Genomic DNA, 24,625 nt, shown 5'->3' on the forward strand with positions numbered 1-24,625 from the left:
AATAATTCGCATTCCATTGTATTCACTGTTTTGGAAACGGTCCATAGCAACGCGACGTTGCACTTTCGCAAATAATTAAAGATGGCGTCCATGGTCCTTCGTGACGTCGACAACAGATTGGCTGGGCTGGAGTCTTTTTTTCATTTTGTTGGCAAAAAGCATTGGGTAATATATAGAATTTGCAATGGTCAAAGACGAGTAAATATTATCACACGGCAATAGCTGTTTGTGTTATCTACGTCAGCATCTTGCCCCAAGACTATTATACACGTGTCAGTTTAACAGAGATCAAGTTACTGGTTAATGGGGCATGCAACATTGCGTTGCTTTGACGGCGCTGTTTGGCGTTTCTCGATGTTTATGCTGACGGAAGGACTACCATGGTAGACAATCTCCCAGCTGCAATTGCATTTTGGATCGGGAGATAAACACACTGAAAATAACGCCACAGTGTAATAGATACTGTCTCGGCGTTGAGAACCAAGGTAGTTAAAATCCATAACAAAACTACTTCGGGTTGACGGTAGTGAAATCGCTGATCGAAACGACCTCGCTATTTGTCCGGGACAAAATAATATGCCGATACTTCGCTTGTTTCTAACTATAGTTACTCGATATTGTGTCGACGGTCCCCAGAACTTCGAGTTCGGGAGGTGTCGATATACAGGGCTTGATTGTCTGGTCCAGACTCGATTATTTACATACCACCGTCATGTAGCTGGAATATTGCTGAGTGTGGCGTTAAACAACAAACAAACAAACAGCAAGAGGGTCATGGCATTTCACAATACTGAAACCATGAATTTTGGGTTCGAATCCAAAGGTCGCCTTGATCATGATCCCTGGTTTGCCAGTACCCAATCTCGTGATTACCATGCCGGTAAACGTCCTTGACCAGTGCCAGATTCACCTTCCTCCCGCATAAGGCGGACATACAACGATACAACTGAAATACTGGTCACATTGGCGTAAAGTTCAACTCACACTTTTCAAATCTGGTTTAAGTTTAGTCACTAAGGCCCCGTTTCACAAAGCGACAGTAGCGCTGAGACTATCTTTCTTATAGACTTACGACAATCCCAGCGTTACCATCGCTATGTGAAGAGGGGCCTATGTTTATAATCCAAGAACATGTTTATCGTACTATCACAGAGTGGGAACAGTATTTGTATTTGTTGTGGGGTAACTCTAAGCCCTTGATGTCCACAAAGGCATGGATCAATGCTCATCAACCACTGGGTTGCTTGCACCAGGCTCGATTCCATGTTACAGGCTGTGTAATGTAGTGAGTGAGTGAGTGAGTGAGTGTTCGAGTTATATCCGCGGCGTGGTAGCTTAATGTGGGAGGAATGCCGTCTCAGACGTTTACCACTTCGGTGAAACCCACGGGCAAGGTGCTGACAAACCTAGAAACATAATCTGGATGAACCGGGATTCGAACCCACAGTCATAGGTTTCTGGCGTGCCAAAGGAACGCAACTCAGCACAGCGAATCGCGGCGCCTTAGACGCCTGGGCCACCCGTGCCCCACTGTGTAATGCAAACCCTTCTGGCACAGACCCGTACAGCCATGCATCTGGCGCATGGACACACAGGATGACAGAAACCAATGTCATATTTACAAGTTTATTACTGTGTGTAACTTTGCTTACAAACTATGCAAAAACATAAGGCATATTTTATGCAACATTGGTTTGTTATTAGAAATGTATATTTTTAGAATGTACAATATCATCACATATGATATGCAAACACGAACATTACTTAGTAGTAGTACTACATTCGCTTATCCGGACCTGTGATTGTGGACAATTTCAATCGGAAGGATATTGTCCGGATTAACGGGGTTCCACTGTACTCAGGTCTTCAGAATAATTTCCATACACATATGTTCGAGGGTACTGGGCACTTCACCTAGAAAAAAAGAAAATATCAGCGTCTCATAGCAACGATACTAGGTCCCTTGGAAGTCAGTTATTATAGGAACACCGATGGATTAGTCTCCTTCAGTATAGAACAATCTCCATCTTCGTGAGATTCTCATCGATCGTTGACTCCTGCAGATTAGAGCGGAAACACCAAACTCGCTTGGAACTCTACTTCCGGTTCAAGATCATCTAAACACTACTTCGCATCGGATGTGCTTCCTTCGCCTTGAGTTGTACGTGGAGCCACTGAAGAAGCCATGGTGGAGTTTTCAGTTGGACCTTGGCCGACAGCGCCAGCACCCGCGCATGGTGGACATTTAATCTGAAATGTGATTGTACAATTAACCGTCTTGTAAAACAGTGTTTCTGATTTCAGATTTATTCAACTGCGATTAATTGTATTGATAGAGGAACAATAGATAATTTAAAACATAGATATAATGATTCATAATATTAGAATAACTAAGGCCACTAAATTATTTTCATCATCATAAGAAATCCGTTGTGTGATTCCGAGTGTCATAAGCAAGTGTTTATGATTTCCTACAATTAGTGGTGATACCAGGTGTTCGTGAAAAGGTGAGCGTATCCTGCCCCATCGGTGACACCCATCACAAACACATGCAACGGCAAGTCAGGTATTCACTTGAACAAACACAGGACCAAATGTTACAAGTCTAAATAAGGAACTGCATCGGACAAATTTTGGTCAAGTTTAGGAATGTCCTCCACATGTCTACCATGACACTTTTTATTGAAAGCCTTAATGCTGTAACCCCGATCAAACAACTTCTTTCAAGACTTGTATGACGATCTTTGTAATGTTGGTAGAAATTGCAGGTTTGATTGTAACTCAGAAATTGTGACATGTGGACACCAAAGGCTGGAGCTGCTGCAATATGGCTCGACATTAAGGGAAAATTGACTGTTGGAAAGTTGAAGTCATCCCTCTTGACATACAACTTTGTGGATAGTTTGTCAGACCGAATCTTTATGCATAGATGTAATTATGAAACAGATGGACCCGTGAAGATCCGGGTAGAGAATAGGTCTTCAGCGACGCATGCTTTCGGCAAGAGGCGACTAACGAGCCCGGGTTGAAGTCATCCCTCTTGACATACAACTTTGTGGATAGTTTGTCAGTCCGAATCTTTATGCATAGATGTAATTATGAAACAGATGGACCCGTGAAGATCCGGGTAGAGAATAGGTCTTCAGCGACGCATGCTTTCGGCAAGAGGCGACTAACGAGCCCGGGTTGAAGTCATCCCTCTTGACATACAACTTTGTGGATAGTTTGTCAGTCCGAATCTTTATGCATAGATGTAATTATGGAACAGATGGACCCGTGAAGATCCGGGTAGAGAATAGGTCTTCAGCGACCCATGCTTGCGACAAGAGGCGACTAACGAGCCCGGGTTGAAGTCATCCCTCTTGACATACAACTTTGTGGATAGTTTGTCAGTCCGAATCTTTATGCATAGATGTAATTATGGAACAGATGGACCCGTGAAGATCCGGGTAGAGAATAGGTCTTCAGCGACCCATGCTTTCGGCAAGAGGCGACTAACGAGCCTGGGTGGTCAGGCTCGCTGACTTGGTTGATGCATGACATCATATCCCAATTTTGTGGACCGATGCTCATGATGTCAATCACTGGACTGTCTGGTACAGACTCGATTACATACAGGCCGCCGATATATAACTGGAAATAGTGCTGAGTGAGGCGTTAAACAACAAACAGACAAAATGATACAGATGTTTCATGGACATCTTATATTTCTAGTTCCGGTGTCCATAACCTTTGAAGGCTTTGATGTAACGATATCAGAGACCACCAAGTATAGTAACAAAGGATCAAGGAATGTAGTTTTCCGTGAGTTTGTCTGGTGTGATAGTGGTGTACAAGGTTGAAAAAAAGTCTTGACAGAATTGAACTTCTTTTGAGATGCAAAATGTTTCTGAGATGGGTTCCAATGACACCAAAGACAATTTTGAAGCATATATAATCAAACGTTACAACCCTTATGTAACACACTTAGTGCAGTTGCTGATGTGAAAAAGATTTTGTACTTACCAACTTTGCTGCAAGTAACAAGCTGGTGATCTCACAACACAATGCCAAGGTTATGAAAACAAAGTAGGATATCCTGAGCTGTCGGCATGCACATACGTTGTTGGATCTGGAAGGGGGAACAAGGAGTCGGCAATGGTGCCATTTTGTGAATGAGTGAGTGGGTGGGTTTAACGCCGCTTTGAACAATGTTTTAATACATCATGGATGTGGGAGGAACGCCCGAAGTGATCTGGTATCACGCTTATCACGTTACCATAAGGTTAGAAACAGAAACACGCAGTAGATCCACATCAGGAACAGGATGAATGTTCAGTTGAGGATCACGCTGAAGGTTAAAAACAGGATCATGCTGAAGGTTCAGATCAGTAACATGCGGAAAGTTAAGAACAGGAACATACGGAAAGTTAAGAACAGGATCATGCTGAATTTTTAAAGCAAGATCATGCTGAAGGTGCAGAACAGGATCATGCTGAAGTTTCAGAACAGGAACATATATATTTCAGAACAGGAACATATATTTCAGAACTGGAACACGAGCAAGGTTTAGTCGTAAAGACGTAAATTCGGAGACATTTGGCGATCTGTATTGGTCATTTGACGTATTCTTACGTGTCTGCATCTAAACATCTGCAGTTGTTGTAGTCGAGACTGCAGTTGACGCTGTTGATGTCACCAATAGCTGCCGCTTCGGAACACAGCAGCACAATCAAGACGACAATCCCCACCAGAAGGAAGGTTACATGGACAACTCGCAGTCTCTTCTTGTAGAACCGCTAAAACAAAGGCAGAAACATGTTTATATCCTAAATATGTCTAGAATTGTGTTTAAAATGTAATATGCGCGTCTAGAATATAAACGTGTAGGTATTGGGGGTTGTTGGTACGCGTTTAGATGAAAACGCGAAACCATTGCTTCATTTAGCATTAAACATGGATCCCTAACAAGTTTAGAACTTAACCTGTCTAACGTGTATTTACTAAACGTTTTTACAGTTCAGGCCACTAACCACAGATCAAATTGTCACACTGATTCACTGAAACTGAACAGCATGGTGTAGGTAAAATGTGTCAAAATTCTTTCACCGATCACCGATATACCTGAAGCTAAACCTTCTTGGCAAAACTACCTTCTTTTGACTTTGGCAATCAGAGCATGAATTCAGATTCATATCCATAACGAAACCATTCCGCAAGAGGAAGGCGAGGGAGCGCAATTGGTGCCCAATGGGGATGCCTAAATACCTTACCCCCAATTATTTTTATGGTGCTTTGATTTGTGTATGCCTTTCTTCTAATATTCACATTGATCATATCACCTTAAAGTACCAGGGTGATGGAGGTGTATGGTCTCAAACTTTTCAGTATTTAATCCAACATCCAACTTTTGAAATGTTCCCTTAACAGGACGTTTTGGAGCATTATTTTAGCATCATCACATATTGACTGTTTCAGGAGTTTGACAGTAGCGTGCTCACTGGTCTCGTTCCTCTAGGCTTGTATGCTTACCTTTTGCGCCTCCTTCTTGATGCACACGTAGAACAAACCTGTTAATGATGGCACAAACATCTGTGAGAAAAAAACATAAAAAAAATATAATACGCTTATTAATCATCTGGACGTTTGTTGTTTCTGACATCATGCGTCTTTATGTTATCAATATGCATATAACTTGGCGTTAATATTTAAGAAAAATTGGAAGATAATAAAGAAAAACATAAACATTCCCTAAGCAAAACGCCCTATACATATTACATGATGGTGTGCGCCCTTGAGAATAGGTCTTCAGCAACCCATGCTTGTCCTTAGATGCGACTAACGGGATCGGGTGGTCAGGCTAGCTGACTTGGTTGATGCATGTCATCGTACCTCAATTGCGCTGATCGATGCTCATGACATCAATCACTGGATTGTCTGGCCCAGACTAGATTATTTTCAGACCGCCGTCATATAGCTGGAATATTGCTGAGTGTGGTGTTAAACAACAAACCAACAAAACAAACATGATGGTATGCATCCCGGATTATCGAGGGTACTATATAGAATGATAAATATCCCATGCGCATCCGCTATCATAGTTCGTCTTGAATTTAAGATCACCAGCTCTATCACCCTTACAATTCTTCTCGTACATCAGTGTCATTTGAATGGATGAATGGTTACTTTTAGCGTCATTCGAATTAGATTCTAAACGAAGAGTAACAGAATGGAGACATGATACAGTGGATGAGCAAAGATGGGTTTCATGACACGAGGACTGGTCACAAAGTTCTAACCCGGACTAACCTTCAACTATGGCCCATAACAAAGTGAACTAGTTAATGCGGTACATTGTTTGTGTAATTCATTGCAAGTGTATTTGGTCAGTCTTTGAAAGGCATCTAGAAGTGATACACACAAGGAAGAGAATTTATGGATGAACGTTTCAGTGTATATACGAGTACTTTCTCCTTCATCAGGTAAATGACCCGAGTAAGTAGTATATGCTCTGAAACGTTGTGCTCCTCATAATAAAAAAGTTGACATCCATAAATTCTTTCCCTTATGCATTTGGTTTGTTGGGGCCGTTTGTATATTAGTGACAGCCACGTGAACGTGATAGGGGTCCAAATAGACACAAAAATGGAAAAAAACGAGTATCGAGCAGTCATCAAGTTTTTTACTTGAAATTCATGACGGCATGTCACCAGTTTATGGGGATAAGTGCCCTAGCTATTCCACTGTTAAACGTTGGACAGCTATGTTTAAGGCAGGGAGAACAAGCCTTGATGATGACCCTAGGTCTGGACGTCCCTCAACTTCAAGATTCAATCAAGGATATAGAAAAACTTATACTGTCAGATAGACGTATTACCATTGCTAAACTTGAGAAAGACACAAGTCTAAGGCATGAATTCATGTGAAACTATTATTCATGAACATTTACAGATGAATAAGACATCTGTTCGTTGGGTGCCAAAGTTTCTAAATTCTGATCTTAAGGAAAAAAGAACTGACATTGCCAGAGAAAATCTAAAGCTAATTGAGGAGGATCCCGAGTCAAAACGTCAATCCATGGACTGGCACCATTCCACTCCACCGGCACCAAAGACATTTGGAAGTCTTCAAGATCAGCGAAGAAAGTTATGGCCACTGTATTCGGGAATGCAAAGGGCGTGGTCCTTGTTGCTTACTTAGAAAGTGAAAAGATGATTACCGGTGCCTACTATGCCTCTTCTCACACCTCTCGACTTGCAAAGGCTGCTGTGATACAATGTGGGTTCAAAGAGCTTCCTCATCCTCCATACTCCCCAGACCTGGCACCAAGTGATTTCCAGCTATTTCCTTAACTGAAAGAACACCTTCGTGGAAAGCGCTATGACGACAACGATTACCTCAAAGCTGCCGGGAATGGGTTTTCCAAGGATGTTTCAGGAAACTTCTTCCTGACTGGAATTGAAAAGCTTCACTATCGATATGAGTATTGAAAGTTTATTGAAAAGCAGGGAGATTATGTTGAAAAATAAAATGAAAAAAACCCCACTTTTACAACAGTTGTTTGTTTGTTTGGGTTAGAACTTTTTGACCAGCCTTCGTACAACACAACATCACGCACCGCAACAGCCAGTAGCAAGACGTGGACGCCGACGGAAACGTCAGGCTCGATCTGGTAGCCCCTCAGGTCCACGCTGAGGCCGGCGTTGTAAGCCTGGATGAAGGCCTTGTTCATCGTCATGATGATGGTCGTGAGGAGACCTGAAACACAGTCAGCTGGCTCCTTCAGGCGGATTCACTCGACTCCGGATATTACGAAGTTCAAAGGCCAATAAACATAATCAATTATTTCCGAAAGAACGCGGTAAGATACGGGTCTAACTGAAATGCAAAAAACACTTAAAATTACAGAAAAATTATCAGACATGGTCGAATTCAAATGGCTAACAACTAATCGTCCGAGTTTTGAACTTATAACACGATCAAATACATGAGTGAGTGAGTAAGTTGCAGAATTTCTGCGTTTGCACACAGCAGACGTTGTTCAAAATTAACTTATCGCTTTCAGTTTCAACAAAATCAGTAAATGTTCTATCCTGTCTGGGTTTTCTGGTCCATCACTGATATTCTGGTTTGTTTACAGACCGCAGTCGTATGGCGGGAGGTCTGATGTACAACAGATCCTTACTTTTTTGTGCAAATTGTATGAGTGGCGGTTGCTACCGGTATGGCAGAACGTGCTTAGCCGTTTCTTGAACACATGGTGTCATCACTGAGCGTCAGTGACTCATTCATATAATCTCAGCTCTATTTTGCCCTTGACGCCCAGAAGATTCTGTTTGGCTGATAATCGAGACTAGCTAACCTCTGGCCTTGACGTTCTTTGTTATAGTTTAAGTATCCACATATATGCACCTATATGTCGGAACTAGTGTGTGTTGCAAACATTAATTATCTCCATGATGAATATATAGGACTGGTCGGCTCGGAGTCAGTATAATGTGACTTAGTGGGGTATTCATGTTAAACTGCGGTATGGTATCTCAGTGAGCTAGTACCATAAATCGGCATCAGTCCGGACTAGTACAAGGAGCCACACACACAGACACACACACAGACACACACACAGACACACACACACACACACACACACACACACACACACACACACACACACACACACACACACACACACACACACACATACACACATATTACTGATAATTACTGAGCTTTAACACATCACAATGTAAAGACATAATGAAATACTAATGCTATAAATCATATTGGTATCCAAACATAATTTACAACAACATAAATACATTACAGGCATACTGAATCAAACTATATCCTGATACCAGCGAAACCCCGCTATTTAGACATAAACTTATCATATACTTACATAACAGCAGTAGTCCCAGGTGGACAACCAAACCAGACACGAACTGGAACTTCATCATTCATTTGTACAAACAGAAGACAGTGTGTTACGCCATGTTTTGGAAACGACCTGCTACCGTAGTACTTCCTTTAGCAGTAGACCGACAAGTTCCGCTCTGTCGTACTCCCTCCCCCTAGCTCTAACCCTCCCCTCAGCAGCGCAGCGGGAGTCCTGGTATTGCGTGCGGCAGAGATAGGTAACCGACCCTCATATCTACCCAATTCATTTCAATGTGCCAGACAGGCTCTAATCACCAACTAGCGCTACCCCATGTCAGCTTGGACTATCGGGTATATTTCTGTTGGAGTGTTGATAAAAACGCTCTTCGTGTAACACTTGTTTCACATGTTTGTCTACATATCTCCAAGGATGTGAGGTGAAATTAGACTTAAATAGCGACGTACATGCGCGTGTCAGCTTGCACTGTTCCGGACTAAAGCCGGTTTCACAGTGCTAGCCCTTTATATCATGCCTGAGTTTAACATGGAAACCTCACTGAAACACAGTATCCTGACGCCGAGCAGATCAGTTTGTTTTATCCCTTTAATGCAGAGCGCTAGGCAGGGTAACAACAAGCACCACTGTTTAATGTCTTTTTGACATGAGTGAGTGAGTGGGTTGGGTTAACGCCCTTTTTAACATTATTCCAGTTATACCACGGCGTGTCAGGTTGATGTGGGAGGAAAGCCCGAAGTGGTGCAGGTCTTAGACGTTTACCACTTCGGTGAAACCTTTTGGCATGACGCGGCCGAGGGTCGAACCAATGATATTCCGCTCTCAGGGTATTTAAATGAGTGGGTGTTGTCGGGAAATGAATACAAAAATACAACTGTTAGTTGTTGAAGTAAAATAGTGTCACAAGACATTTTGAGGGGCGATGACGATATCCCGTCTCCTTCGACTGCTGAAACCCAAATGGATTCACATCTAGTATCGACGGGTCTCTATTTTGTGCACGTGCAAAACGGGTGTCACGTTATATGCGCTGGTGACGTAGACTGAATTTTGATTGACAGGCCATGGCTGCAAGTTTCTTTTTGAGTGGAATTATTCGGATACACTCAATATATCGAGGAGAGTTACTCGTAATCTCGAGATACACTTAACAGTTACACAACGGTGCATATCGAGCTGCATGTTCGGTAAGATTTAACGTGATTAGATTAAGCGTGGCGTGGCGTCGGGGTTTTGTTAGCCTTGAGTGGAAATAGATGGCGTCTGTGGTTAAGTGGATAGAGCGTCCTGTCGGGAAGGTCGGTAGTTCGATCCCCTGGCCGCGTCATACCAAAAGACGTTAGAAGATGGTACTTGTTGTTACCCTGCCTCGCGTGGCATTAAGGGGCTAAACCATGGACAGGTAGGCAGTGTACTGTGTCCATGTTTAACTACGGCATGGTTGTCTATGGACTAGCACAATTAAATCGGCATAATCCGGACTAGTACCAGAGGATACACACGCACGCGCCCATACACACGTGCACGGATGTCTTAAAATAATCTTGAATGCGACGTGGAACCGCAATTCTCCTCACCTCTATGGGATAACACGGTTTCGGCGGAGGTGCTATGGGATATGCATCTTCCCCAACCCAATCAGACCCGTATACCTGCTTGTTGCCATGACACCTACAGAGAGATGGTCAGTGATACAACTGCACAAAACCTGCACAAAACCTGCACAAAACCGGCATGACATTATTGATAAAATGTATGGTGTCTCCGATAAATAAGAACCATTAGTATTGATAGCGTCAGACTACCATATAGCACTTGTCATCACCAAGTTGATCGCTTCACAAGCTTGAGGTTGCTAGCCGTTGCCTGCTAGGTCTTAAACTGTGTGTACATACACACAGGAAATATACAGAAACTACATAGAATGATGAGAAAGCAGGAATCGTTGTATCTAAGATCTGTCTGTGCCACGAAGAACACCCATATGACAAACTGGCAATGTGGATTACCAACAGAGCATCGCAGTCGATTCGGAAATACTGGTGAATCATGTAGTTCATATTCCTACAGTTGAAATGGCCCGAGAGAAAGCAACGCTCTACGTTTGTATGCTGGTGCTATGAAAGTTGAAATTTTTCAAGACGTGCGGGATTTCAAGCAATTAATATCAATTGTGGCAACAATACCTTATGTTCTCGAATAAGTCATTTATAATAAAAACATCAATGGCCCCTAATCCCAGAATATTAAACTATCGGTCCTAGGTATAACATGGTGTCAGCTTATTGTTGGAGCAAACCCAGATTCGAACTCTTCACAGGGAGACACGGCACCGTAGACAGCCAGACCACTTTTCAGAGAGCAATAATACCAGTTAATGTCAGGGTAATGTCAAGGTAATGCCCTGGTAATGTCCGGGTAATGTCCAGGTAATGTCCGGGTAATGTCAAGGTAATGTCCGGGTAATGTCCGGGTAATGTCAGGGTAGTGTCCGGGTAATGTCAGGGTAGTGTCCGGGTAATGTCCGGGTAATGTCAGGGTAATGCCAGGGTAATGCCAGGGTAATGTCCGGGTAATGTCCGGGTAATGCCCGGGTAATGTCAGGGTAATGTCAGGGTAATGTCCGGGTAATGTCAGGGTAATGTCATGGTAATCTCCGGGTAATGTCCGGGTAATGTCAAGGTAATGTCAAGGTAATGTCCGGGTAATGCCAGGGTAATGTCAGGGTAATGTCCGGGTAATGTCAGGGTAATGCCAGGGTAATGCCAGGGTAATGCCAGGGTAATGTCAGGGTAATGTCAGGGTAATGTCCGGGTAATGTCAGGGTAATGCCAGGGTAATGCCAGGGTAATGCCAGGGTAATGTCAGGGTAATGTCAAGGTAATGTCCGGGTAATGTCCGGGTAATGTCCGGGTAATGTCATGGTAATGTCAGGGTAATGTCCGGGTAATGTCAGGGTAATGCCAGGGTAATGCCAGGGTAATGTCAGGGTAATGTCAGGGTAATGTCAGGGTAATGCCAGGGTAATGTCAGGGTAATGCCAGGGTAATGCCAGGGTAATGTCCGGGTATGTCCAGGTAATGACCGGGTAATGTCAGGGTATGTCCAGGTAATGTCAGTGTAATGTCCGGGTAATGTCCGGGTAATGTCAGGGTAATGTCAGGGTAATGTCCGGGTAATGTCCGGGTAATGTCAGTGTAATGTCCGGGTAATGTCCAGGTAATGTCCGGGTAATGTCCGGGTAATGTCCGGGTAATGTCCGGGTAATGTCAGGGTAATGTCCGGGTAATGTCCGGGTAGTGTCAGTGTAATGTCCGGGTAATGTCCAGGTAATGTCCGGGTAATGTCCGGGTAATGTCCGGGTAATGTCCGGGTAATGCCAGGGTAATGTCAGGGTAATGTCCGGGTAATGTCCGGGTAATGTCAGGGTAATGTCAGGGTAATGTCCGGGTAATGTCAGGGTAATGTCATGGTAATCTCCGGGTAATGTCCGGGTAATGTCAAGGTAATGTCAAGGTAATGTCCGGGTAATGCCAGGGTAATGTCCGGGTAATGTCAGGGTAATGCCAGGGTAATGCCAGGGTAATGCCAGGGTAATGTCAGGGTAATGTCAGGGTAATGTCCGGGTAATGTCAGGGTAATGCCAGGGTAATGCCAGGGTAATGCCAGGGTAATGTCAGGGTAATGTCAGGGTAATGTCCGGGTAATGTCAGGGTAATGCCAGGGTAATGTCCGGGTAATGCCAGGGTAATGTCCGGGTAATGTCAAGGTAATGCCCGGGTAATGTCAGGGTAATGTCATGGTAATGTCAGGGTAATGTCAGGGTAATGTCAGGGTAATGCCAGGGTAATGTCCGGGTAATGCCAGGGTAATGCCAGGGTAATGTCCGGGTATGTCCAGGTAATGACCGGGTAATGTCAGGGTATGTCCAGGTAATGTCAGTGTAATGTCCGGGTAATGTCCGGGTAATGTCAGTGTAATGTCCGGGTAATGTCCAGGTAATGTCCGGGTAATGTCCGGGTAATGTCCGGGTAATGTCCGGGTAATGTCCGGGTAATGTCCGGGTAATGTGCGGGTAGTGTCAGGGTAATGTCCGGGTAATGTCCGGGTAATGTCAGTGTAATGTCCGGGTAATGTCCAGGTAATGTCCGGGTAATGTCCGGGTAATGTCCGGGTAATGTCAGGGTAATGTCAGGGTAATGTCCGGGTAATGTGCGGGTAGTGTCAGTGTAATGTCCGGGTAATGTCCTGGTAATGTCCGGGTAATGTCCGGGTAATGTCCGGGTAATGTCCGGGTAATGTCCGGGTAATGCCAGGGTAATGTCCGGGTATGTCCAGGTAATGTCAGGGTAATGTCCGGGTTATGCCAGGGTAATGTCCGGGTATGTCCAGGTAATGTCCGGGTAATGTCCGGGTAATGTCAGTGTAATGTCAGGGTAATGCCAGGGTAATGCCAGGGTAATGTCCGGGTAATATCAGGGTAATGTCCGGGTAATGTCCGGGTAATGTCAAGGTAATGCAAGGGTAATGTCAGGGTAATGTCAAGGTAATGTCCAGGTAATGTCCGGGTAATGTCCGGGTAATGTCAAGGTAATGCCAGGGTAATGCCAGGGTAATGTCAGGGTAATGTCCGGGTAATGTCAAGGTAATGCCAGGGTAATGTCAGGGTAATGTCAAGGTAATGCCAGGGTAATGCCAGGGTAATGTCAGGGTAATGTCAAGGTAATGCCAGGGTAATGTCAGGGTAATGTCCGGGTAATGCCAGGGTAATGTCCGGGTAATGCCAGGGTAATGCCAGGGTAATGCCAGGGTAATGTCAGGGAAATGCCAGGGTAATGCCAGGGTAATGTCAGGGTAATGTCAGGGTAATGTCAGAGTAATGTCCGGGTAATGCCAGGGTAATGCCAGGGTAATGCCAGGGTAATGTCCGGGTAATGTCCGGGTAATGTCAAGGTAATGCCAGGGTAATGTCAGGGTAATGTCAAGGTAATGTCCAGGTAATGCCAGGGTAATGCCAGGGTAATGTCAGGGTAATGCCAGGGTAATGCCAGGGTAATGTCAGGGTAATGTCCGGGTAATGTCCGGGTAATGTCCAGGTAATGCCAGGGTAATGCCAGGGTAATGCCAGGGTAATGCCAGGGTAATGTCCGGGTAATGCCAGGGTAATGCCAGGGTAATGTCCGGGTAATGTCAGGGTAATGTCCGGGTAATGTCCAGGTAATGCCAGGGTAATGCCAGGGTAATGCCAGGGTAATGTCAGGGTAATGCCAGGGTAATGTCAAGGTAATGTCAGGGTAATGTCCGGGTAATGTCAGGGTAATGTCAGGGTAATGCCAGGGTAATGCCAGGGTAATGCCAGGGTAATGTCCGGGTAATGTCCGGGTAATGTCAAGGTAATGCCAGGGTAATGTCAGGGTAATGTCAAGGTAATGCCAGGGTAATGCCAGGGTAATGTCAGGGTAATGTCAAGGTAATGCCAGGGTAATGTCAGGGTAATGTCCGGGTAATGCCAGGGTAATGCCAGGGTAATGTCAGGGTAATGCCAGGGTAATGTCAGGGTAATGTCAGGGTAATGTCAAGGTAATGCCAGGGTAATGTCCGGGTAATGTCCGGGTAATGTCAGGGTAATGTCAGGGTAATGTCAGGGTAATGCCAGGGTAATGCCAGGGTAATGTCCGGGTAATGTCCGGGTAATGTCAGGGTAATGTCCGGGTATGTCCAGGTAATGTCCGGGTAATGTCCGGGTAATGTCCGGGTAAAGTCAAGGTAATGCCAGGGTAATGCCAGGGTAATGTCCGGGTAATGTCAGAGTAATGTCATGGTAATGTCAGGGTAATGTCAGGGTAATGTCCGGGTAATGTCCGGGCAATGGCAGGGTAATGGCAGGGTCAGAATTACGTACTGCCGTTAGTTTCACGTGTTTTGTACCACCCAGTCTTCTGTAACATATGCGTGACTTGAAGTCCTCTTGTTCATCCAAGAGTTCCTTGTGGTAAATTAAGCACCTCTGTCACAAGTCCGGTCAAGTCTGTGTAATCACACACCAATACATAGATACTATTTGTCAGGTAACAGTTTGTTCAGGTAAGAAGAAGGTAATTACTTATGACATGGGATATACATATTTCGTGGTAGTTGACGAGAAAGGTTCTGTGTTCTATTAATTCTACTCTCAAAATCAATGCGCCATTGATTCAGGCTGAGTGAGTGAGTATGGTTTAACGACGCTTTTTTTAGCAATATTCCAGCAATACGCGCCAAAGACACCAGAAATGGGCTTCACGCATTGTGTCCATGTCGGGAATCAAACCCGGGTCTTCGGCGTGACGAGCGAACGCTTTAACCACGAGGCTACCCGACCGCCCGATGGAGGCTGAACATAGTTCGGCATCAAATGTTATTTCACTTGAGTAAAATGATTTTTGTTCACGTTTTCAAATTTCGAATTTATCCCTTGTTTAGAATGGTTTCCCTGTTCCAAGTGCGGATTTTGAATCCGATTCCCTCCCAAAATAGTGACGTCCCAGTCAACAGACAGATGTGTTTTGTATAATGCAGGCTACGCACCCATGTTAGAATAATAAGTCTTCCCTCACTATAACATCACCTTTAGTATTTTGCTGAAGCAATGAAATTAATTGTAAACATAAATGAATACAGAATGTACAGGATACAACACACTCCTCCAATGAGTACGGAAGCATTTTAGGGCCAAATTTTTTTCAAGATACTAAGTTGAAATTTCAAACTACTATCTAGAAATGTCAAGTTCTGTATCTTGAAATTTCAAGATAGTATCTAGAAATTTCAACTTTTGTATCTTGAAATTTCAAGGTAGTATCTTGAAACTCCCAATTGCATGGATCGATGTTCATGACATCAATCACTGGATTGTCTGGTCCAGACTCGATTATTTCCAGACCGCCGTCATATAGCTGGAAACTTGCTGAGTGCGGCGTTAAACAACAAACAAACAAATAAACTTCCTGCTACAATATAAGGAACATTCCATAATAGATGTATTATATCTAAACAAAACCTACCTTGAGTATTAACAATATCAGGTGACTTGTGAAAACCACAAACGTCAGGGGCATACATAGAGAATACTACACTCATTCTCGTCAGATACCATTTTTACGAAACGAGTGGACTTTCTATACCATAGAAAGTTCACGAGTATCGTAAAAATGGTATCCAACGAGAATGAGTGTGGTATTTTATTTATTTATTATGGCGCTTGAATAACCATAAGTTGAAGAAATTCTTCAAAAAAGATCTTGAGCGTCGATTGGAGCTGTTTTGTTTGTAAATACAACTGCAGGCGCATGTTGTTAATACGTATGCATAGCAATGCCAACATTGCCTCTATTTAGGCATATATCAATATTCATGCGAAACCAGATTTTGCAACCGGTTTCAGTTTGGTCTGTCAACGAACGAAAGTTGTTATGTATTTACACTTAAATATATAATTAACGTGGGTAATAAATAAAATACCACACTCATTCTCGTTAGATACCATTTTTACGAAACTCGTGAACTTTCCATGGTATCTGACCGAGCGAAAAAGAAAGTCCACTCGTTTCGTAAATATTCTCTATATACATGTCCAAGTTAATATAAATACATCGGTGATTATCTGCACTGAGGAAATCCACAATGCCACGTCCATGTGTATGTAAAGGCCTGACCACGTGGATCCGAAGTTTCATCGTTTAAAGGGCAAGTTCACACGAGAATAAACCAATTTTTCTCGTACTTTTTTCATCATGAAACATATTTACCTAGTAGTTTCAGAGGCAAAACAATACACACATCACAAGAATCTTATTTATTTTATTCATTAAATCGGTTCATATTTTTCACATTTAGCTGAGTTCTATTTCCATAATAAACACATCATGGCTTATGCCCCTTGCAATATGACGTCATTGGTGCCAATTGATAAAGGAATGACGACACAAGACTGTATTAGACCCGTTTAACGTGGTGTAGGTACAGGTGTGTGATTCTGTCTTCTCAGATGCACAGCCAGTGCTTGTGATAATTTCTTCAGTTTTTTCCCCCAGGCCTTCGCCCTTGCCAACACCTCCCTCATCCAGCATCAGCCACCCTGTATTACAGAAACTTATGAAAAGAAACAACAAAGGCTGATTGTTGTCAGAGACAATAAAACAAGATTTCAATGAAAAAGGTTTATTTTAGTGAGCATATAGAAAAACAGAACATACATCATGAATCACCTCCATAACAGAAGATGGAATAACTTTTTCCTGATTCTTACACTATTTTGCAGATCGGAGGTAGAATAGGTCTTCAGCAACCCATGCTTGCTGTGCAGATCCGGGGTAGAACAGGTCTTCAGCAACCCATGCTTGCTGTGCAGATCCGGGGTAGAATAGGTCTTCAGCAACCCATGCTTGCCGTAAAGATCCGGGGTAGAATAGGTCGTCAGCACCCCATGCTTGCCGTGAAGTTCCGGGGTAGAATAGGTCGTCAGCACCCCATGCTTGCCGTGAAGATCCTGGGTAGAATAGGTCGTCAGCACCCCATGCTTGCCGTGAAGATACGGGGTAGAATAGGTCGTCATCACCCCATGCTTGCCGTGAAGATACGGGGTAGAATAGGTCGTCAGCAACCCATGCTTGCCGTGAAGATACGGGGTAGAATAGGTCGTCAGGAACCCATGCTTGCCGTGAAGATCCGGGGTAGAATAGGTCGTCAGCACCCCATGCTTGCCGTGAAGATCCGGGGTAGAATAGGTCGTCAGCAACCCATGCTTGCCGTGAAGATACGGGGTAGAATAGGTCTTCAGCAACCCATGCTTGCCGTGAAGATACGGGGTAGAATAGGTCGTCATCACCCCATGCTTGCCGTGAAGATACGGGGTAGAATAGGTCGTCAGCAACCCATGCTTGCCGTGAAGATACGGGGTAGAATAGGTCGTCAGGAACCCATGCTTGCCGTGAAGATCCGGGGTAGAATAGGTCGTCAGCACCCCATGCTTGCCGTGAAGATCCGGGGTAGAATAGGTCGTCAGCAACCCATGCTTGCCGTGAAGATACGGGGTAGAATAGGTCTTCAGCAACCCATGCTTGCCGTGAAGATACGGGGTAGAATAGGTCGTCAGGAACCCATGCTTGCCGTGAAGATCCGGGGTAGAATAGGTCTTCAGCAACCCATGCTTGCTGTAAAAGGCGACTATGCTTGTCGTAAGAGGCGACTAACGGGATCGGTAAGTCAGGCTCGCCGACTAGGTTGATACATGTCAACGTATCCTAATTGCGTGGATCGATGCTTATGACGTCAATCACTGGATTGTTTGGTCCAGACTCGATTATTTACAAACCGCCGTCATATAGCTGGAATATTACTGAGTGCGGCGTTAAACAACAACCAACCAACCAACCACTATTTCTGCAAATCCAATAAAGTAAACAACTTGTTCATGAAGTGTAGATAGATTCTGAAATGAAAAAGTGTCATTTATTAGTCTCACAAAACAAAACATTGCAAAATTCAACCCATTTTAATATGTACTTTCAATCTGGAGGGGTGCATATATAGGAACAACTTATATTGATGACATGCAATATTTCTCTACCATGTTACTTCAATAATAACCAAAACATTTTATAGTTATCTATCATGTTGACGTGGTGTGTTTATTACTATTGGTTTGAATACTTCTTGAAATATCATGTGAATATTGTGGACATGTTCCAATATCTCTGATGCAATTTAATAACCTAACAAGTTACACGTTTACATATGGGTCTCGCAAATAAACATTTATGGCATTGGAGATTTATTTTGCTTGTCAGATTTGTTTGTTCTGCATGATTGGTCTTCAAATGCATAATAAAATAAATTGATCAAAGTAAATCACATTATATGTTTTCTAAACTTTATTTCAAGTGTTCATATAAAAAAAGGGCGGTGGTTTAAGCGTTTGATCGTCACAATGGTTTAATTATTTCGAAGTACATATATAGTGTTATACTGTACACATACTGTATTTTAATTGTTACCACATGATACAAGGTGTTAACATTTAGAACACACTGAAAACAGGGTATCTGTATAGCATCCATGATATATGAAAGATAAAAACTATTAAAAACATCAAGCTAGTTGTTATCGTGGTTATGGGGTAGAGGTTCCATGTGATTATTTCCAGTCAGTAAGGACATAGTTTTAGGTCGGTGGTTGTTACAGCCAGGTCAGGAAAAAAATAGTTTTCATTATTTTTTAATAATTTTCAACAAGTTTTCATTATAGAATCTTAAATAATTGTCTGATTGTGCTTTTTGAAAACCTTTTACATACATATAGTCCACTCAATTAAACAATTAACCCACCGTTTTCACTAGTTGTTTGAAAACTTGGGGGGGGGGGGGGGGGGGGATCCCAGATATATTTTCCACTCGACAACCGACTTTACAAACGTACTGGGACGGGCCCCATTTTCGTGTTACTCAAAGGATATGCTCTCGTGATCGGCTGGTGATGCATGTGTAATCTTGGTGTGACAAGGTTGGAGCTAGGTCGTATTTGTGTCTTGATATTGCCAAGTAGGCTTGATCTGTAGCCGAAAGGTGGTGGGAATAGTTATTCCTGATAAAGACAAACGTAGATTGACGACAATGCCGATACCGGCCATAGGGTCGTAACAGGGTGGGACAGGACGAATAGGCCAGCTGGCGAAGCATGCGGGTCACCAGGCTTGACAAATATAAAAATATATCTTAAAATGTTACGTTTCCGCTTCTGAAAATGTAATAATGAGCACATAGGTAATTTAGGTATACACACATCAAGGTGTTATTCTTACCACGTTGTCACAGGTAATTGTGTAGATGTCGAGTCGGGTCGGGTGACACATCGGGAGATGTTGGCCTTCTCTTGTTTCCACTTGATTTTCATCGTTTCCATACCGCGAAACTTGCTCGTGTTGGTTCATAAGCGTATGGTTTTACGCTTTCTTGTATCGGATGCCATGTCGTCTCACCATAAACTGGTACTTAATATCTATTGCGTTGAGACTAGACAGGGACCCAGTTAAATTGGCACCAATTACGTCATAATCTAAGGGGGGTAATTTAGGCCTATTTAGCTCGGAAACCGAAGGCCTCATAACGGCATAACATTTTCACACTTACTGTGTCAAAGAGGAAACAGATTTGGAATAAAGCCATTCTGTCATCCAAGGTCTGGCAGCCCTACAGGAAACATTTGTAGTTCCACTGACAAGGTCTCAGATGCGACAACCTTTGTACGTAAGCCTCGCTACATTAATTGTTTGGTCTAAGCACAAGTCACATGGTTAGTTCCCAGTTAGCTCAAAATCCCCCATTTGAGCACAAATGCAGTCAGTTGTAACACAGATGTTAACTGGTTGAACAATGGGGGATTATAGTACAGTCTGTTTCATCTCCTGACCATTGCAGACACCAGACATAGTTTATATGAAAAATAATAAAATTATTTTATATTTATATAGAGATTTATTTGTACAAAATAAAAATAATAGTTTCCAGAAACATAAAAATACATGACACTCGTAGGATACTCGGGTAAATATGTTACAAGTCAGGAACTCCATGGGAGGCAGCATCATAATAAAACTTTTGTCGTCACTGGACCTCAACCTGAACGGCATAATAATAAAACCTAGTGACAAAACATATTAGATTTTCATAAATGTGCATTATTTTGCCAATAATAAAACTTAAATAAACTGAGTAGGGTGATGTCTCCATACTTGATAAAACACAGCTTTATTAGGGCATAATAAAACATAATTCTTACCAGAAACCGATTCCTGGTATATTCTTGTGACTGGAATCACTTCTTCTTGAGCACGCTTCACATCAAATAATGCCACATGAAAGGCCAGTATGTTGTACTGGGGAAGAAAACCACAAACCACGCATCAGGAGTATAATTGCCTTCTGACATGGCCATTCCTCTTCCGTACCGGATTCTATAGAAATCTGTACAAAGAGACTGGGTTCAGCAAATATACCACCAAACCCCTGTCTCAAAGATATAAACACAATCCTAAATACCAGCAAGAAGGAACTTTTATTATATTCACATAAAGTACTTGAGTGCAATTGATGTCATGTGGACTTGGCATCAACACAAAAGGATTGCTTGGTTATTTGCAATCTCAGAAAAAAGTTCTATTATGTCAAAAGATTTGATACACCACTACTATCTCACACGATGACACTTCATGCATTGATCCATGGGGCATCTGTCACTGAACGTGGTGACCGTAGATATACACATGTCTGTCTACAAAGTTCAGAAGTATTTGTCAAAAATGAAAGCAAATGCCACCTGAAGTTGACTGGGAAAATAGGTGAAATGATGATCCCCTGATATGTGACATCCATGTGAGATTTGGACATAAGACATTGAGGCAAGAAGTAGGCATCCCCATGGGCATCAAGTGTGCTTCCCTTCTTGCTCATCTCTTCTTTATGCACATGTATCGACATTTCTACTCGGATTGGCAAGAAGGTAATCTGACCAAGACGTTCAACTTAAGCTTTAGGTATTATCGATGATCTGATATCGTTCGATAAAGAGACAAAGCAATTTCCATAATCATAAGTAATATCTACTAACCGAGTGAGTGTGTATGGTTTTACGCCACTTTTAGCAGTAGAGATCGGGTTGATTTTGCCAATCCGAGAACAAAACAAGGAACTGGTTTTTATTGTCCCTTCTGTACCTTATGGGTGACAGTTTATGGAGGACGTTACTTGACTTCAGGTCTGGTGGAGATAGCTGTCTTGACGCTGAACCGCGTCGTGTTCAGCAGCTTCAACTCCAACATCGCGAAAGAGGCGGGCGTCAGCATCCACGACTACCTCATACAACCGGACATTCAACTGTACGCATCCATTTTCCTCGTGTTGATTGGGGTATGCATACGTATACATACGTTTGTTTCTTCTCTTTCGTTGAGTCAACCAACTGTCTACATTGCTGATTGCAGAGTTGCCCCCCTTAGGCGTGCCAGGAACCTATGACCGTGGGTTCGAATGCCGGTTCGCACTGGTTATGTTTCTAGGTTTCACCACAGTGTTAACTGTCTAAGACCGTCATCGCTTCGGACCTTTCGAAACCACATTTGGATCTACTTTTTGAACACTTACATTAATTTTAGTATTACACAATGTTTCAACCTAACGCCCTGACGACACGCCATGCAACAGGTCATATTTCACTGTTTACTAAATCTAAGATGGTTTCATATAGACCATACATGTAGTAATATGTGACGAGATACAACTCCATACTACGAATTGTGGCGTCTCAGACGTTCGGGCCACCTTCACCTACAGCAACTGTGACATCATTAAGCTTGTATAACAACATTTATGATATAAATATAGCACTTATCTTGTTTCATTTTCAGACCCTTCTGCCCGCGCTGTCCGGAATAGTCTTCACCCGCGTCAGAAAACAATGGACAGTTGTATGTATCAAAATATTAAATTGCCCATCCCATCCTTGATTATACAGTGTAGTATATCTAGTATGCTAAATACCCTGGACCCATCTACAAACATAGCCTCGTATTGATCCCGATACGAATAGTGCGACGCTAAAAATAGCCGTCCAATCAAACGGCTCCTGAGCGAGAGACATTCTGTGCTAGGTTAATGATACGAGCAATGAAGATGGTGACGTCACTTCGATATATCGAAATAACGGAAAGTAAAGACGTTTTTGTGTATGTTTGCGTCCATTTTTCTATTTGTAACCTCGAACGTAAGCCACAGGGTATGGGGAGTTTGATAGTATATTCTGGTTGTAAATTATCTCTTTCAAAACTAGCTTGTGTTTTCCTTATTAATTGAGAAAATCAACCCAGGCGATTATCCCATTTAGCAATTATGCTAAGCCTATATACTGACTGTCATTAAGGACAAATAGTGGACAGAGAATATTATCTTTACAAATCACGTGAAAACATGATGACCTTGACCTTATGATTCTTGACTGTAAACACTTTTTATCCTTAGATTATTGCATCATCATTAGTTATTACGCCAAACTATATAAGTCATTATTATGCATGTCAAATAATATTGCATAAACTTGAACGAATTAAGAGTAAATGAAACATGTTTATGACAATTCAGCTCTACAATGTCATCTCATAATATATCCTGACACTGCAACTTTTCAACTTTCACAGTATCCAATATATTCTGAGACATACAGTAAACTACGTTTATAACGAACACGCTTATAACGAACTGATGGATATAGCGAACTTACTTTTTTGTCCCGACTATTTGCTGTAGTTATATGCTGTATATATGCTTATAACGAACTACGGTTATAAGGAACTAAAATTAGTGGTCCCTTTGAGTTCGTTATATCCGTAGTTTACTGTATATTTCTGATATAGAAAGCACGGGCGTGTCTGTTTGTCACAATGGTGGTCGGGTTCATGTGCACCGGTACCCTCATGGCCCTGGACGTCTCTACCATAGGAAACGTTGTGGTTCACCCTCACTTAACGTAAGTAGGACACGTTGTGGTTCAGTCGTACTTAACGTTAATAGGACACTTTGTTATTCAACCTCACTTAACGTAGGTAGGACACGTTGTGGTTCACCCTCACTTAACGCAGGTAGGACACGTTGTGGTTCGCCCTCCCTAAAATAAGTAGGACACGTTATGGTTCAACCGTACTTAACGTAAGTAGGACACGTTGTGGTTCGCCCTCACTTAACGTAAGTATGACTCGTTGTGGTTCGCTCTCACTTTACGTAAGTAGGACTCGTTGTGGTTCGCCCTCACTTAACGTAAGTAGGACTCGTTGTGGTTCGCTCTCACTTAACGCAGGTAGGACACGTTGTGGTTCGCCCTCCCTAAAATAAGTAGGACACGTTGTGGTTCAGCCTCACACAACGTATGTAGCTCACGTGATGTTTCACCCTTACATCACGTAAGTAGGCTAAGATGCGGTTCAGTCGTACTTAATATAAGTAGGACAGGTCCCATTTCACGTCCCAAGTATGACACGTTGTGGTTCGCTCTCACTTAACGTAAGTAGGACACGTTATGGTTCAACCGTACTCAACGTAAGTAGGACTCGTTGTGGTGGTTCGCCCTCACTTAACGTAAGTAGGATACGTTGTGGTTCGCCCTCACTTAACGTAAGTAGGACTCGTTGTGGTTCGCCCTCACTTAACGTAAGTAGGACACGTTGTGGTTCGCCCCCACTTAACGCAAGTAGGACACGTTGTGATTCACCCTCACTTAACGTTAAGAGGACACGTTATGGTACAACCGTACTTAACGTTAGTAGGACACGTTGTGGTTCACCATCACTTAACGTAAGTAGGACACGTTGTGGTTCAGTCGTACTTAACACATGTTGCTCACGTCGTGTTTCAGCCTTACGTCACATAAGTAGGCCACATTGTGGTTCAGTCGTACTTAATATAGTAGGCTACCGCAAAACAAAGATCTGAGGATATCCTATTACGGGTCACGTCAGAACGACCTTTCGCGAACCTTGACCGACCAATGAAATGCCTACCATGAAGTCGACATTATCCAATCAGAAAGCAGCTTCAAACTGGCGACTACGCGTTGAAACATATTTTGACAAATTCTCGATTCAAAGTTTGAAAACTGTCCAAAAGACAATTTCGGAATTTCTAATAGATGGCCCAGATTGCATGGCAGAACTTCCCACGGGCATCGCAAAGC

General features: G+C 42.9%; 1 protein-coding gene across 1 annotated transcript; it reads right to left on the reverse strand.

Moving 5' to 3' along the window:
• Positions 1 to 1,612: 1,612 nt before the first annotated feature.
• Positions 1,613 to 9,059, reverse strand: LOC124133562. Its single transcript, XM_046497995.2, has 6 exons — positions 8,879 to 9,059; positions 7,598 to 7,737; positions 5,512 to 5,571; positions 4,615 to 4,778; positions 4,006 to 4,111; positions 1,613 to 2,250 (listed from the first exon to the last, which is right to left on the reverse strand). Exons 1-6 carry the CDS (start codon positions 8,934 to 8,936, stop codon positions 2,125 to 2,127), a joined length of 654 nt encoding a protein of 217 aa, XP_046353951.2. The 5' UTR covers positions 8,937 to 9,059; the 3' UTR covers positions 1,613 to 2,124.
• Between the last annotated feature and the right edge of the window lie 15,566 nt (positions 9,060 to 24,625).

Source organism: Haliotis rufescens, unplaced genomic scaffold, assembly GCF_023055435.1.
Source record: "Haliotis rufescens isolate VD_foot unplaced genomic scaffold, xgHalRufe1.0.p SCAF_5, whole genome shotgun sequence".
Taxonomy (NCBI): Eukaryota; Metazoa; Mollusca; class Gastropoda; order Lepetellida; family Haliotidae; genus Haliotis; species Haliotis rufescens.